Below are 16,420 nucleotides of genomic sequence, written 5' to 3' on the forward strand. Positions count from 1 at the left end.
TAAGCCCTGTGTGTGCACCCATACATAAGTGCCAGCGCTTAGTCCGAGACATGCAGTTTAGCTTCCAAAGCTGGACAACAGCACAGAAGGCCAGCATAACAAATGAGTGGCCTGGTCAAATATAGTGAGTGATGCTCTGATGTGGTGCATGGGGTCTCAATGTCACTCCTATTTGCAACTACAAAAAATTGCAGTGTGTTAAAAGTTGTGGTTTGCACAACAAAATCGCAGCCTGTGATTTCCTTACAGCCTCATAATTTTAGTTTGTCTGATTTTTAGTTTTTCCGTGAAGATTTGTGCCAGAACCATGAAAATCTGAGCTTTCATTATTTCTCAAATTTCTATTCCTCCTGGTTGCAGAGAACAGCTTTAAAATCACGAAGTAATCATACGCTAAAGGCTCAAAACCCAGAAGGCAAATAAAAAGAGAGCGTTTACTTGATTAGTAGTATTACCTCAGCACCCAGGAGCCCATCAGGCACCAGGCCCTGTTGTGCTAGGTGGCTTGTACAAACACAGAACTTAGATTCTAAGTAAAGCTCTTGAAAGGCCAATCTCTGGGCTCTACCCGGAGAGGGGGAGGCGGCTTTTATGAATGGCTGAAGCAGGCTGGCAAAGCTAAATCTGAGCACGAGCACAAGCGTTTGCAGGACTTAGGTCCTTCCATCAGCGGGCTCCACGAGACACAGTGACAAGACAACACTGGCTAGCAGGCGCCAAGCGCAGCCGCTGCGGGGCTATTTTTAGAACGTCAGGCCCCGGGGGATGCGACTTTGACGCCTGAAGGGCTGCAGCAGAGGCGGAGCTGCAGCGTTCAGTTAGCGCATGCGCGAGACTCGCCGCCTCCTCTCTCTCACGTCCCCTTCCACTGTATAGGTGACTTGGGAATTGCCTGTTTTCTGACTAGGGGCTGCGAGTCCTGAGTAGACGGACCAGTAGGGGGGACTCATAGATGACTCCATACAAACCTCTCTGTAAGGTCTGTTTGTTCGGCGGCTGAGGCAGGGCCGCCTCATTGAGGCACAGTGAACGCAGGCAGCCACCAGGGCAGCCCCATGTAGGTGATTATATCGGGCACCTGCAAAGCGGGGTCCTTGAATGACATTGGGCCTTACAGCGCGTGAGAGAGACAAGACTTTCCTGAGAGGCCGAGTCAGGGTCTGGCACAGCGCGAGACCCCCCCCCCCCACCCAACCGTCACCATGTTCCGACTCATGCTCAATCAGGCCAAGAAACATCCAAGCGTGCGTTCCGGAGGGCGGCGGCTCGGCCCGGAGCCGGGCGGGTTGTCGGGAGGGGGAGGGCAGCCGGAGCCGGGCGGGTTGTCGGGAGGGGGAGGGCAGCCGGAGCCGGGCGGGTTGTCGGGAGAGGCGGGGGAGCCTGGAGCCGGGCGGTGTGTCGGGAGAGGCGGGGGCGGCCGGAGCCGGGCGGTGTGTCGGGAGAGGCGGGGGCGGCCGGAGCCGGGCGGTTTGTGGGGAGGGGCGGGGGGAAGGAGGCAGCTTCAGCGCTGTAGGGGTCGGTTGGCGGCGGGACTCCACTGGCAGGGGACTGTGTGGGCAAGAATCCCACCATCTGCCGCTCTCGGGCTTAATCCCGCTGCAGGGAGAGCTCGGTCACCCCATGCGGTCTCCTGCCCGTCCCCGCCCCTTCCCTCCGGTTCTGGGTCCTCCCCAGGCTCCGTGGCCCCCCCAACCCGGACTAGCGCCGCCTTGGTGTGACAGCCCCTTCCGGAGACCCGTGTAAGCCCGGCGGGGCGGGGCTGCCGTCGCCCCTGTTCTTCAGAGGTAGCTGGGCATGGCCCTAGAGTGAGAGTAGTTTAGAGGCCCAGGTCCCCGTCGCCTTCCTGCAGCGCGGGGCCTTTCCAAGCCCACTCATGGTAACCACGTGATTTTTTTCAACCCGTTTTCTTGTCTCTTGTGAACCAGCAGGCCTATCGCAGCTGCTGGCAGTGTTACCCTAGAGAATCAGAGGGTTAACTTCTGCCTTCTTCTGGGCGTTGTGGGGCACTTGGTAGTGGCATGTACCTGTTCCCCACCTGCTGTTCCAGAGAAGCAGGATCTCCTAGCATTAGGACACCGTACGGGCATGCTGGGTCCTTCATGACTAGGCACTGAACCTACTTAGAACCTACTTAGTGACTTTTGGTAGGGTGGCTCAAAACTGATGAGCCAAATGTGTGATCACTGGGCAGGACTTAATTTCCAGCCTTGTTTTCTAAGTGGCATTATGTTTACGTTCTAAACTCTCATTCATTTCCAAATCTTTTGTTCTAGTTGATCCCTCTCTTTATCTTTATTGGAGCTGGAGGTTCTGGCGCGGCCCTGTACATTATGCGCCTGGCAATGTTCAACCCTGATGTCTGGTAGGCATAAACTTTACAGTATCTGTATGTATATATATATGTGTGTGTGTATATATAAAAATATAATATTCAAACAAACTTTGGTGTTTATGAAAAGCTTGGCACTCCTGGAGGCCCATGTTCCTAGCTGAGCTTCAGTGTGCTTCAGAGTTGAGTTTGAGGAAATTCTGATTCCATGCTCATGAAGTAAATTTTGAAAACTACCTACAGTAGTAGTGGTTTTGTTATGTGGAAACTTATCAGGACAGACAAGCATTTATGTTCTTTAAGTAATTAAACACCAGTTCTATAATATATAATGCATGTTAAAAGCAGTGTGATTGATTTATATCTTCTGCTATATTACTGTATTTCTCTTTGTAGTTGGGACAAAAAGAATAACCCTGAGCCTTGGAATAAGCTGGCTCCCACTGATCAGTACAAGGTAAGAGGCAGAAAGGCTTTTAGCCATTAGGGCTTTGGCTAATCTACAGATGTATGTTATCTGTGGCCTGGCTACTTTTGGAGGCTCAGCTCCGTGTGAGGCACCAGAGAGAGGTGGTGCAGGGAGGACTGAATATGCTTCCCCTGCTGTCAGTTACTGCCTAGGTTTGGATTGGGAATTAGCAGTGGAGTGATGACTTGATTTGGGAGGCAAGGCTAGATTTGAATATTAAAATGAGACCGCCTATTTAAATATTACCTTTGCTTGGAGGCAGTGTCTAATGAGCTAGAAGTCTCGTTACCTAGGGCAAAGTGTTGAATGAAGAAAGTAGTGCTGCAAATAAATTTTTCAGTTCCTTGATACAGAACAACAAGGAAGAATATGCTACTCAGTAGTCAGTGTTAAATTGATATTGGAGGGAGGAGGGCAAAAGCTTTGCGCTGTAAACTACACATAATAGATGTCATGCTAAAGTCAGTTTTGGAATCCAACTATTTTGATTTCAGTACTACAAAAGTCTTAAATAATTTTTTATGCTTCTATTAGGATGATCAAATAAGTACAGTAGAACCCTGCTAACTTGCAGAGAGTGGGGTATGTGCAGCACACAAAGTTTGTTAATAAACAAAAAATCTGTGTACTTCACTTGGACAACTATGACCCATTTTTTATGACTTAGTAATTTGATAGAAAATCTTACATTCTAAAAATCGTCTGCTAAACCAGAGACCCTCATTTGTGAAAATTGAAGTGTAAACTATTGTGGTTGTATAATATTGCTGAACCCTCTTTTGCTGCATTTCTCACTTGTTAGTCCTTCATTTCAGGAATATAGGCATTGTAAAGAGAGCTTTTGCAAGACTTCCAGAAAGGGTCACTTAGTTGAGACAAACAAGATATGTGAGTCTCTGGGTCCTTTTTACAAATGCTGTTTTGTGACAGGCTACAAAAAAAGTGTCTCCATTGCTATTCAAAGATACTTTTTTTTTTTTATTCCGACCTCCTGTATTGTTTACCATACCAAAGTTAATTTGTATGTTAAAAAATACTGCCTTTGCTGTAAACTATTTATAATACAGACCTCACAAGTGTTATGGTTAAACACTATTAAAGTTTGTAGAGTATTTTGAAAACAAAAGTGCAGTATATTTCCTATTTCAATATAAAAAGTTTAAACCTCATATTTGTAGCAGATTCACAGTCCGTTTAGCTTCTCGAGTTAACTATCACTGGCACTAGAAAAAACTCAGGTTTACCAAAGATAAGTGATATTGTTACCACAGTATCTTCAGTATTATGCTTACTAAAAGGAAACCTCCAAATGCTGACATTTTGTTCTAAGGCAAATGGCCATAGTAGTGTAATTTTTTTACACTTCTGGAGAAAAGTCAAAAGAAAAACCCACTTTTGCAGTCTTTATCAGTTATGTTAATGGGAAACTATCCTAGGTGTAAGATGCTTTTATTTAATGCTAAAAATATGCTATAGGTTGGTCCTCTTCTGAATAACAGTATAACTTCTGTAGTGTTCCCAGCCTTGTACTGGCATAAGAAGCAGAAATCTCAAGGTTTACCATATTTGGTCCTGTGTATCCTTTGCATTTTTTCCTGGCAGTGTCACTAAAACAACTCGTCATGTGTTGTGGAAACTAAAGTAGTTGAAAGTATTGGAAATTATAGATACAGTGGCTGATGGCGTATAATTCTGATAAACACAATAAAAAGTTTCTTTTTAAAGCAGATCTCTAGGGAAATTTGTTAAGGAAAGCAACTCTTTTCCAAACTAATATGCAGAATCTCAGGATTATAGTGAGTAAGGTAGAAGCATGTAATGAGAATGAATGTGTTTATGCAATCTTAACCCCTTCGTTCCAGTTGCTCAAACTTGCTAAAAGTCGCTGGATTTGGTCTCTGACCAAAGGTGACTTGTTTTGAAGTATGGGTTTAAAAAATGGCTCCAAAGCTCGAACCCTGTAACTAGAACTTAAAGCAAAAATCTATATGCAGTACACTTTTCACTGCACAGCTCAAGTGAGCCTGTATATTTTAGCTGTATAACTGTACAAGCTGAAATCCTGATCCTCCAAATTGATCTCTATGGGTATATCCCTGAACCCATACAACTAAAGTCAGTGGGCTCTGCACAGGCTTGCCTGCACAGATCAGCTTGGTGGGTCAGGACTCTTATGAGAAATCCGAAGTTAATATGGTACTTGTAGTTTTTGTCAAATGATTTGTAAATATTCAAATCTCTTTCCTGGAATGCTCAAAGCCCTCACTAATGAAAATGCCTGTTTCCCTGTCAAATTTCAACTTTTGTATATTTCCAGATATTCTGGTCGGAGGGCTGCTAAGTCTTGTGATTTTGTGGGGGGCGGGGGGGGGGGGTACCCAAGAGCTGAATCACTCAAATGTCTCCAAAGCTTGCTTTTGGATAAAGATCATGCCTGTAAAACTTCACTTAGAGTTTAAAAATTATGACTGATAACACAGAATGGATGTTAGAATGGATACGGTTATATACCTTAGTTGTAATGGTTACTGCCACTCCTGCTGTCATTAAGTCACTGCTTGCTTATTTAGTCAAAACATCATATGTTTAACAATGTCTTATTCAACCTTGGATGTTAAAATATGCCTTACTAAGAGTCAATATTTGATCAAAAGGAAAAGGAGTACTTGTGGCACCTTAGAGACTAACCAATTTATTTGAGCATAAGCTTTCGTGAGCTACAGCTCACTTCATCGGATGCACCGATGTAGTCATGCGAATACAGACTAACACGGCTGTTACTCTGAAACCTGTCAATATTTGATCAGTACTTCAGTATTTGACTTATTTCCTTGTCATGCATTCTCTAAACTCTTAATACAAGATGTAGAAGATCTATTCTCTTTCCGATGTTATACCTTCCTGTCTGTCCCGCACTACAGTGACATTTATTTTAGGACTGGTCCAGATTGTGATCTGAGCTACAATCTTTGAACCCAGAAGACCACTTGGTTAACCATGCAGCTTTTACTAATACTGTTCTAAAATGTTCTCTTGCCCACTTTATGCATGTTCTCTCATATTCTTTTCTGTTTATGTATTGTTGTACTTAGTGCTTCACGATTCTCCCTGTTAACAGCATCTGGTGTATGAATAAGGCTACTGCACATAAAGCTGTTCAATCTTGCCCTTGATTTTTTTTCCCCCCTGTATCCTGGTCCTCACAAGATAGTATGAGGGATTATCTCTTTTCTATCCGTGAGGACCTCTGTGATCATTAGGGATTGGCAACTGCTCTAAATGTATTACTCAATAGGATTAGGAATCCAAATTTGATGGCACTGAGAATAACTGCTGTTAGAGTGAATGGAGGCTTCTAATCAGCTCTCCATGGCTAATCTTGGTTTAAACCATCACTTTCACCTGGTGATTGAAACAGCCCTCTGTGCCACTTTGGTGCTAAGATCAGGGGATGCCAGAGAACTTTCTTTGTGTGATCCGAGAGGTGTACAAGGGATGCAGCACCACCATTTGCTTGGTCGAAGGGGAGACCGCCGAGATCCCAATCCAGAGCGGAGTTAAGCAGAGCTGTCCCCTCAGCCCCATCATCTTTAACCTCGCCATGGAACTGTTGCAGAGAGCGATCTCCAATGGCACAGATGGCTTCAACCTCCATGGTGAGAGGGTGAGCGTCCTGGCTTACGTGATGACCTGATCTTGACCGCAGAAGACCGAGAGAACCTCCAGCGTATGCTAGATGCCACCAGTTGAGCTGCTGACTGGATGGGGCTCCGCTTCAGTGCAAAGAAGTGCGCAACTCTCCACATCGACGGCAGCAAAATGGACTCAGTGCAGACAATGGAGTTCCAGATCCAGGGTGAGCCCGTCGTCCCCCAGCAGAGGGGCAGGCATACCACACCTCAGCACGCTGACAGATTTCCGTGTCCGGCAGACACCCGAGGACACCATCCAGGAGATATTGCAGGATGCCGCCAAGATTGACGCCTTCCTGCTAGAACTGTGGCAGAAGATAAACGCCCTGAACACCTTCCTGATCCCCCGCATCTCATTCGTCCTAAGGGGATCCGCCATGGCGAAGGTACCCCTCAACAAGGCAGACAAGATCGTCCGGCAGCTGGTGAAGAAGTGGCTATTCCTTCCCCAGAGAGCCAGCAGCGAGTTGGTCTACATCGCCCACAGGCATGGAGGTGCCAGTGTCCCCTGCATGGGCGACCTGTGTAACATCACGGTGATCACCCACACCTTCTGCATGCTGACGTGTCCCGACGCCATGGTAAGGAATATCGCAGCAAACATCCTCCATGATGCAACAAAGAAGCAGATCGGCAGAGCCTCCTCCAACCAAGACATCGCCACCTTCCTGAGCGGTTCCCTGGATGGCGAATTCGGACGGGACAGGCGTGACATCACTTCACTGTGGTCCCGCGCTCACAATGCCGTGCATCGCCGGGGGAAGCACATCGGCTGCCGCTGAGAGTGGTGCAAGGAGCACCAGGAGCTGGGAGTCCTGGTGCTGCAGAACAGGTCCGATGACAACACCATTGTCACCCCACGCACTCCAGGGGCATGCTGGAGAAAACCCTGAAGGCAGCCATCCACTCACTGTACATGGAAACCCTGAAGCGTAAACCAGACCAGGGTAAAGCCTTCGAACTGACAAGCAAGTGGGATGCCAGCAACCACTTCCTCGCTGTGGGTGGCTTCACCTGTTTCACCGACTGGCGGTTCATCCACCGTGCCTGGCTCAACTGCGTCCCGCTCAACAGAGCCGTCCGCCACAAGACAAGTGTTGCAGGAAGTGCGGCTGGTCAAACAAGACCCTGCCCCACGTCCTGTGCAGCTGCAGGCCCCACTCCAGAGCCTGGCAGCTGCACCACAATGCCACCCAGAACTGTTTGGTGAAAGCCATCACACCACGCCTGGGGGAGGTGGCCGTGAACTGCGCCATCCACAGTACCGACAGCCAGTTGCGACCTGACGTGATAGTCACTGACAAGGCCAGAAAAAGATCATCCTCGTCGACGTCATGGTCTCCTTTTGAGAACAGGACCCCGGCCTTCTGCGAAGCCTGAGCTCGTAAGCTGGAAAAATATGCCCCCCCGCCCCGGCCAACACCCTGAGAGCGAAGGGCTACGAGGTGCAGATGGATGCCCTGATCATCGGAGCCCTGGGCTCTTGGGACCCCTGCAACGAGCGTGTGCTGCAGACCCTGTGGATCGGCGACACTACGCATGGCTCATGCAACGTCTCATGGTCTTGGACACCATCCGATGGTGCAGGGACATCTACATTGAACACATCACCGGCCACCAACAGTACCAGGAGGTGTGAGCCGGTACGACGACATGCATCAACTATGAGAAGGGGACAGAGACTTTTTCCATTGGACCATATGAACTGGAACCATAAACTCACTGAACATTAAATCTCACCAATGAGGGTAAATCCATCCTTCTCATCGTATCCACTCATACTCCACACCTGAACATAGCCATTATATGAACAAGATACCCCCATATCTCAATGTCTGTACTTTGACCCATTAACCTTTTTACTCCCAATCGGGGAGATTGCAGGTTATGTATTCCTTACGCCACCTGTTCCTAAACCAAACTTCACACCCCTTGATAATCTGTACCTTATTCTCTGATAACCAGAAACTTCCATGCTTAAACTCTGTACCATTTTTTTTTACTTCAACATCATCTTAATAAAACTATTAAATTAGTAACTTATCCAAAGATGACTGGAGAGGAAAGGACACTAATAACTTCCCTGATTTTCAAAGTGAATCTGTCCAAACTATTACTTCTCCATAATGTGATATGTTAAAGAAACTGAGGTACAACCACCCATGGACTGTCTCTTCCAAATTCTGTATATTAATGTTCAAATATTTAATCCTGGGGATGGTAAGGAAGTTCTGTGGGTTCTTGATGGGCAACAGTTAGAAAATGACTGGTTTAAACCTTGCAGTGAAGCTGTCTTTCAGACTCACTTTAACTTGGGGCTCTTGTGACATATGGTAGAAAGCATGTACCATCAGAACTTAAACTAGAAATGTATTTTAAAACATGCAGCTCTTGTGCTAAAGTCCATCTATGCACTTGACTATACTAATGTCTCAAAGAAAATGATGTGGTGTATATAGCAATAACTGTTTGTTTTCAGTTAAATTGAAAGTAGTCTTCTCCCCTAGTACAGACTTGGATCTTGTCCTGATCAAAACCCTCTTTCTTTCTTTTTCCCCCCACTCCCTCTTAGTTCTATTCGGTCAGTGTGGACTACAGCAAACTGAAGAAGGATCGTCCTGACTTCTAAAGAACAAATTCTCCCTTTACAAGCTGCACAGAATGAAGGTCTTCCAGAAGCTGTCCGCACAACTAATAGACTTAATCATCCAGGAAATGTTAATTAAGCTTGCCTCACATTGCACTTTTAATCATGTGCTGGAAAGTAGCTTGTTGGGGCTTAATAAACATCTGAAACTTGTGGAGCGTCTAATGTTTTATTTCATGAAATAAAAATAGATTGATGCTGACACTGGCAATTGCATAGTCCAGATATCTGGCCTGTCAAATATTCAGGAAAAATAGAACTGGTATTTCTTCTCCTAAAACAACCTCTGAAATAAGGCTGTTGGCTTTACTTTTTAAGAAAATACCTCCCCTTGAGAACAGTGATTAAAAACAATATCTTCTATCACTGGTATTCTCAGAAGTTAACTTAAAGTTGTCTGGCAACTGTCAAGATCTTGACTGACCAAGAAAATAGAGGTGTTGCAGTTCCTTATAAGTGAGAGGCTCTTTTGTATCACCTTTCCTCAAGTACAAGTTTTTTCTAATTTGTCAGTGCTGGAGGTTCCTGGGTGTGGTTTTTGAAGTGTATAAAAATGAAAACTGGTCTTCCACAAACCCTGCTTTAAACTGTAGTTATCACACTTGTCAGAGGTACAGCTAACTCTGATCCCTCTCAAGTCTCAGTGTACCTCTAACAGCTATTGGCATTTTTGCATTTGGTTCCACTCTAGGGTATCTCTACGCTGCAAATAAAAACCCATGGCTGGACTGCATCCTGGCTTGGGCTGTGGGGCTGTTTCATTGCAGTGTAGCTCAAACTCAAGTCAGCTGGCACAAGCCAGCTGCAGGTGTCTCACTGCATTGTAAACATACCCTTAAACAGCATCCTGGGATATAGTACTCCTTGGGTCAACTGTGCTTCCCTCAGCAGGCCTTGCTGGGTTTGGCACCCACCATTCTCCTTGGGAGTTTGTGAGTAGTGGTGTGAACCAAAGGGTTGCTTAATAAGGTGTAACAAAGCAGCCTTTGGTAGGACACTACTGAGAGTATCAATTCAGGAAAATTGCTTAGAGCAGGGCACTGATAGCCCAAGGCTGGGGGTCCTTTGCACACCTAACCAGCCAAACAGAGAGGACTTCTGGTTAGCCAGTGGGGTAAAACCAAAGTCATACAAGCAATTCCCTCAAGCACTCCAGTTTCCCAATATCAACACCAACACCACTCCTTATGGGGATGAATGGTTACAAAAACCAGTATCCCAGTAAAAGGAAAAAGGTTCTCCTGATCCTGAAGGACCACGCTCTAGAGCCAGGTCAAAATACAAGTCAGATCTTACCCACAAAGCACACTGTTGCCAATCCTTTAGAATTTAAATTCTAAAGGTTTATTCATAAAAAGAAATATAGATGAGAGCTAAAATTGGTTAAATGGAATCAATTACATACAGTAATGGTAAAGTTCTTGGTTCAGGCTTGTAGCAGTGATGGAATAAACTGCAAGTTCAAATAAAGTCTCTGGAGTACATCACAGCTTGGGTGGGTCATTCAGTCCTTTATTTAGAGCTTCAGTTTGTAGCCAAGTTCCTCCAGAGGTAAGAAGTAGGATTGAAGACAAAATGGAGGGGTTTCCACGGACTTTTATATCCTCTGCCATGTGGAAGGACACTCCTTTGTTCTTACTGTGGAAAATCACAGTGGCAAGATGGAGTTTGGATTCACGTAGGCAAGTCACATGTCCTTGCATGACTTAGTTCTTTACAGGTAGAGCAGCCATTGCCCACATGCTACCTTGAACGTTCCCAGGAAAGCTGCTCCATGTGGGATTGGAGTCTCCCAAGGTCCAGTGTCAGGTAAGTGTTCCTTGATTGGGCACTTAATCTGAAGAGTTCCTTCTCCATAAGCTGGCCAAATGCTTCACTGGTGCTACTTAGAATCAAACACATTGAGATACAAGTATGTAGCCAATATTCATAACTTCAAATACAAAAGTGATACACACATACAGACAGCATTCATAACCAGCAATTACAGCCTTCTCATAGACAGCTTACTTGACTTCCTTTGTACAAGATTTGGTGCTACTATAGGACCTTGGTGGCAACAATGATCTATACGGTCACAGTTCATGTCAATAATGTCACAGAAGGCAGTATAGTAGAAGTTATAAAAACAATCAATATTCTTATCTAAATTACCTGGAGGCTTGCAATCTCTTGGCAGAGACCCTGTCTCCCAAGCAACTACCTCCTGAGAAAGCCACTTCTGTCCAGCCCAAAATCCTGTGTCTGTTTCCTGGGCCTTTGGGCTCTGCTGCCTGAAACTAGTCTGGTGACCTCAGCTGGTTCTTGCCGCGTTGAACTTCAAAGAAAATGACTCTTTTGTTGTCCTTTAAATAGTGGCAGATGGATGGCAATCTGAAGCCATTGTACTTTCTGCCTAGAACAGTCACCCTCTTTCTAAATCCCATGTTTTCTTTCAATAAACATCTTTATAACAATCAGACATACAGTATTAAATTATTACAGAGACACCTCATGTGCTTCACGGTAGTTGTGACCGACACCCCTCTCTTGGGAGAATGTTTCCATAAATTCGTATGATTTCTCTTTCCACACTCTAGTGTGGCGTGCATCTGAGGAAGCAGCATCAGAGAGAATTTAGCAAAGGAAACTGAGGTAGATAGTCTTTCATCTTCAGTCTCAGGCTGAGCCATGCTGTTCAGTGACTGCGTGCAGAATTTAAGTAAAGATCAGTTTGAATGGTAAGGCCCTATTGGGCAAAGCACTTGAATATGTGCGTATCTTCAAGTATGTGGGCAGTCTTACTAAAATCAATGGAAGTACTCAGAGGCTTAAAGTTAAGCATATGCTTTGCTATATTAGGCCATAAGTAAACTTTACTTATTTAGACTGGATGACTGTCCCAGGATGCTGAATAGTAGGGTACTTAATCCCTCTGAATTACTTTAATTGTATGTCCATTGAATTTGAAAAATTTCTGATTTTTAGATCTTTATACTCTTTATCAGCCAATGAAAGTTGTTAGCAATAGTTCCTGAAGTGCCACTGTACAAGAAACAAAGTAGCCTCTAAAAAGAGTATTGGATTTTTATTTTCTGTGCTGTGAACTTTTTGCATGCCAGACATATTTTTATATGGTTCCTTTTTGTGTTTGTGGTTTAAATCCAATTTATTCTCAGGCTTTACAATTTTAGTTTTGAATTCTTACCAGATCAAAACTGGCATGCAAGTTACCAACCTTAAAATAAGTGTTTCCAAAGCAGCTTGATACAAAGAGGAAAAAACGAATTGTGGGGGAATTGAAATGCTTTTTTTGCTACACCGCAGCCAGATAATGTGAAATACCACCTCTTCTTATTTGTTTAAATGCACCAAGCTATGTATTCTTCATATGCTCCCAAAAGGTATACTGTGGCCATGCTAAGTCTGGAATTCTTATACACTGATATGAATGGGTGAAAACATATAAACTACTTGTGAAGTTTACTACTGAGAAGTGTTACAGTTGGAGCATAGCACAATTATGGATTTGTTTTACAAAGAAAGGTCTAGATTCAAAGTTAATCAGCTGGGTTAGTTATTTTAATGTAGCTTTTGTATTTACTATGCTGTATACACAAAATTATTGTTAAGGTACTTAAATTATAATGGAAAATTGCACAACAGTATTAATGGGGAACCACACTTAGATGTGTTGGAGAAATGAAATTTGAAGATCTATTCTGATGGCTGACTGAGTGAGGGGTAAGGGAATGGGGGGTGGACAGTGAAACAAGCTTTTTGTAGCAGCTTTGTAAACTGGAAGGTAGTTATTTTGGTGGACAAAAATGGGTTGCCTCCACCTTATCGTACAGTACTTAACTGGCAGATTTATCCACTACTTGTGTGGGGATGACCATCTGGGAAGGGACTTATTTTTGACATTCTAATTGACAATTTCAGGTGAAATAATGCAATACTATTGGGCTGGAAGTTAAACTTTATCTTTTTTTCTAGCCACTTAGAAACTATCAGCAAATTGTCACATTAGTACCAAAAGTAAAGTGTTCACAGGTATAAAAATGAACTCATTCTCGTTTGAGACATTACACAATATCATAGTCAAGTTAATCTAAAGGGGAAGGTATTATAATATCAAACCTCTTCCTTATACACCGTATGGCCTGATTTTGGTGATCTTCTTGAATTGGAAAACAATTGTCTTTACTCATTAAAGAGTAGAAAATTTATTACAGTTATTAATATTTGTTTAAAAAGTAAAATGTGTTGTATGGTGTTTTATTTTCAGGGAAGTGCATGCTTTTATTTTCAGAATAAGAAGTATGTCTTTTATATGAAAGCTAGTTTAATGTAGACCAACTTCTCCAAGAATCTTGAACATATCTTTTAACTTGTTATATACTAATAGTCAATGTTCTTTCAAGCTGCTTTATATTAGGGTCCAGGCTGTGCTGGTGGCTGGAGTGACATAGTATTAATTTTTATTATAAACATACGAACTCCTGATTGAAACTTTCTTCATTAGAAACTAAAGTTAGAAGTCTTACTAAATAGGCCTTTCTTACAAGCACATAAACTTCCCTCTAGTTAAGTTTATAAGGGAAAGATGAATGATGAGTCTAGTCTAGAACATGGATCAGAAATCATTAAATGTTTCTTTTGGGTTTTATTATAGCTTTTTGTTAACAACAGTCCCAAAGACTTTCAGAAGAGAGACAAATCCTCATGCTTGAGGTCTTATGTCAACATCCCACTACTGGGGTTTGGAGAGAATATCCCTGAGGTCAGGTTATCCCATAACTGCTTACTGTAGGTTTGTATTTATTTATTTTACACTTTTTTTCTGAATATTTAGTATTAACCCCAGCCAGAGACATAATTCTGGGCTAGAAGGACAACTCATGTAGTTGAGTAAATACCAGATGACCACAGTCCTTATGATAGGAAGGATGGGTTTAAGGGAATTGAGCAGTAGCAATAATATATGAATTTGTATTTTAGGTAAAGGGGGAATATTCTAGGGAATAAGATGTATTTTACAGACAAACATAAATTTAGCTAATGATTCATATTTTACAAACAGAAGATCTGATTGCATTTTAACTTAAATATCAGCTGTTTTTCCCCTTCATTTGTCATTTCCCTCTACCTAAATTCTGGTGGTTTACCACTTTCTCACTTCTGAGACTTTCAGAGAGTGTCCTGAAGATGAAAGAAAATATGATGCGTAAAACCTGGTTCAGTGTACTCAACACAATCTTCAAGAGACTGGGGGAGGTTTTAGAACCTTTTGCTCTCAGAATCAAAGTGTTGTAATCATCCTTAAAATGCAACTGGAGCATTAAACCATTCCAGTTCCAAGCGCACTTGTTTTTGAGTTTCAAAAGCATCAGACATGTAAAACCCAGAAAACTCTTTAGTAACCCTTTAAGTTTTTGACTGCCGGGTTTTTACTAGTACAATAATAGGAATGTGTCTATTACTACTGTACACAAAGCATCCTCTACTGTGGTTCTTTGATCCAGGAAATGTGAGAGGGAGATCTCAGAAAGACCATTGTATGCCTGATTCCTAGCAAGACCAGGCTGAGGTGCCGTTTTATAAATCACAACATCACAGAGCATGTGTGTTCAAGGTTTTTGAAGTGAAGTAATTTAAGAAAAATTAAATTACCAACTCATCAATACTTCAAAAATAAAAATTGTTTAATGGGATATACTTGAAGTATTAAACCCAAAACATGGTTCCACTGGACTGCAAAAGACAAGCTTGCCCGTTCCAACCTGCTTAATTGTTTTAGTGCTGGCACCGTGCGTGGTACTGTACAGTACACAAAAATAGTCGCTTCCTCATTTAAATAACAGTGTAATTTTTTTCCAAAACAAATGTCTTCAAATTATATTTCTTTTGGCCTACGCATGTTTAAAGTTATAGAAGAAAGCTGCTTTTGCCATCCAAGTGTAAAATAGTGTCTGAAAAGCTTAGAAATTTTTTTTTTTTACATTTTGTCTTTCCCCTTTCATATTTGAAAAATTCCAAAATGGCTGAAATGATTTTTATAAAACTTTTTAAAAGCAGTTCTGTGCAGAGTCTACAAATGAGAAATTTGATCCCTAAAGCTATTTTTTAAAGATATAACCAAGAATAATGGTTTAGAATGAAAATATCAGCCCAACCAATAACACAGCATTAGCATCACACTACTGTATTATTTTGTTCCTTGGTTCCATTTTTTAAAATTTTCACGTCAACTTGTTTATCTTTATTAAGGCCCCAGCCTTGCAAAGACTAAAAGCATGCTTAACTTTGAATAGACCCTTTGAATCTAATGGGGCTTCTCAAAAAGTTAAGTATGTGCTTGAGTTTAGTCAGAGAGCTAACTGAGCATAAGAATATACAAACCCTTTTGACAGTTTCAGGCATTGGTATTTTTCACATATCTCACATATTCCATATAACCAGAGTTCTGGAAATTTCAAAATCACAAGTTAGAGAATGCCAAGTCCACCATAATGGTTTATTCCTCTCAACTATTACCACTCTTCTAATGGTATTACAAATACCTTTACTACCACTTGTAGCTATTTGGTATTAACACACCTGTACTTAATAAATATACATTTAAAATTTTCAGTTTTCCCTTTTTAAAAAAAATCTCTGCCTACTTGGAGAGAAAACAGAAGGGAGTCCCTGGAGGATTTAGTGTAGACCTGGCCTGAGGTGCTTGTTAATCAGCAGCACAGTGAGGATTTTCCTATTATTCTTGGAGCCAAGAGCAATATATTATCAAGAAATAATTGTTAAAGGCGATATTGCCTCTATAAGTACTATCTGTATTTCTAGACTCTGCTAGTCTGAAGGCATCTGGCTTATATGTCCTTGTCTGTATTTTCAGCTGATGTCTTTAGTAATGGAGTTTTACTAAGCAAATGAATTGGAAGCCAACAGTTTCTACATACTTTCATTGGTAAGTCTAGTATTTGTGCACCGAAGAGATGATTACTATGTGGCTCATCCAATTCCCTGTCATGCCTCTCAGGGGTTCCCAAGAAGCATCTCACTGTCACCTGCCCTTAGCATGAGAGAGCCTTGCCTGTGTCTGCTGTGGATCAGCTCCCTAAACCCACCATCCACTGGCAACACAGGCACTACTTTCCAGATCTTCGCAGGCCTCGCCCTCTCTGTACAGGTTGTTAAGGATAGACATACACCACCCCTGAGTTCTCTCAGCTTCCCTCTGGAGTGCTCAGCCCCTGTTCCACTGACCACTTACAGAACTCTTACAAACATTGCTGTATACTATT

At 42.8% G+C, this 16,420-nt stretch overlaps 1 protein-coding gene across 3 annotated transcripts; it reads left to right on the forward strand.

Moving 5' to 3' along the window:
• Positions 1–937: 937 nt before the first annotated feature.
• Positions 938–9,291, forward strand: NDUFA4 (NDUFA4 mitochondrial complex associated). 3 transcript variants are annotated; one of them, XM_074943360.1, is made up of 4 exons: positions 938–979; positions 2,274–2,362; positions 2,726–2,786; positions 9,063–9,291. In XM_074943360.1, exons 1-4 carry the CDS (start codon positions 953–955, stop codon positions 9,117–9,119), a joined length of 234 nt encoding a protein of 77 aa, XP_074799461.1. In that variant the 5' UTR covers positions 938–952; the 3' UTR covers positions 9,120–9,291. The 3 variants fall into 3 exon arrangements, with proteins under 3 accessions (XP_074799461.1, XP_074799459.1, XP_074799460.1); XM_074943358.1 differs by lacking the exon at positions 938–979 and adding an exon at positions 1,084–1,158; XM_074943359.1 differs by lacking the exon at positions 938–979 and adding an exon at positions 1,129–1,244 and having other exon boundaries at positions 9,063–9,288.
• Positions 9,292–16,420: the final 7,129 nt, after the last annotated feature.

Source organism: Natator depressus, chromosome 2, assembly GCF_965152275.1.
Source record: "Natator depressus isolate rNatDep1 chromosome 2, rNatDep2.hap1, whole genome shotgun sequence".
NCBI classification, from domain to species: Eukaryota; Metazoa; Chordata; order Testudines; family Cheloniidae; genus Natator; species Natator depressus.

Excerpts from the sequence above, each read along its gene's own strand:
- NDUFA4 (XM_074943358.1), top strand. The coding sequence starts at position 1,099 with ATGACATTGGGCCTTACAGCGCGTGAGAGAGACAAGACTTTCCTGAGA. Across the intron at positions 1,159-2,273 it reads TCCTGAGAGGCCGAGTCAGG|TTGATCCCTCTCTTTATCTT; the intron begins GTCTGGCACAGC and ends CTTTTGTTCTAG. Across the intron at positions 2,363-2,725 it reads ATGTTCAACCCTGATGTCTG|TTGGGACAAAAAGAATAACC; the intron begins GTAGGCATAAAC and ends TTCTCTTTGTAG.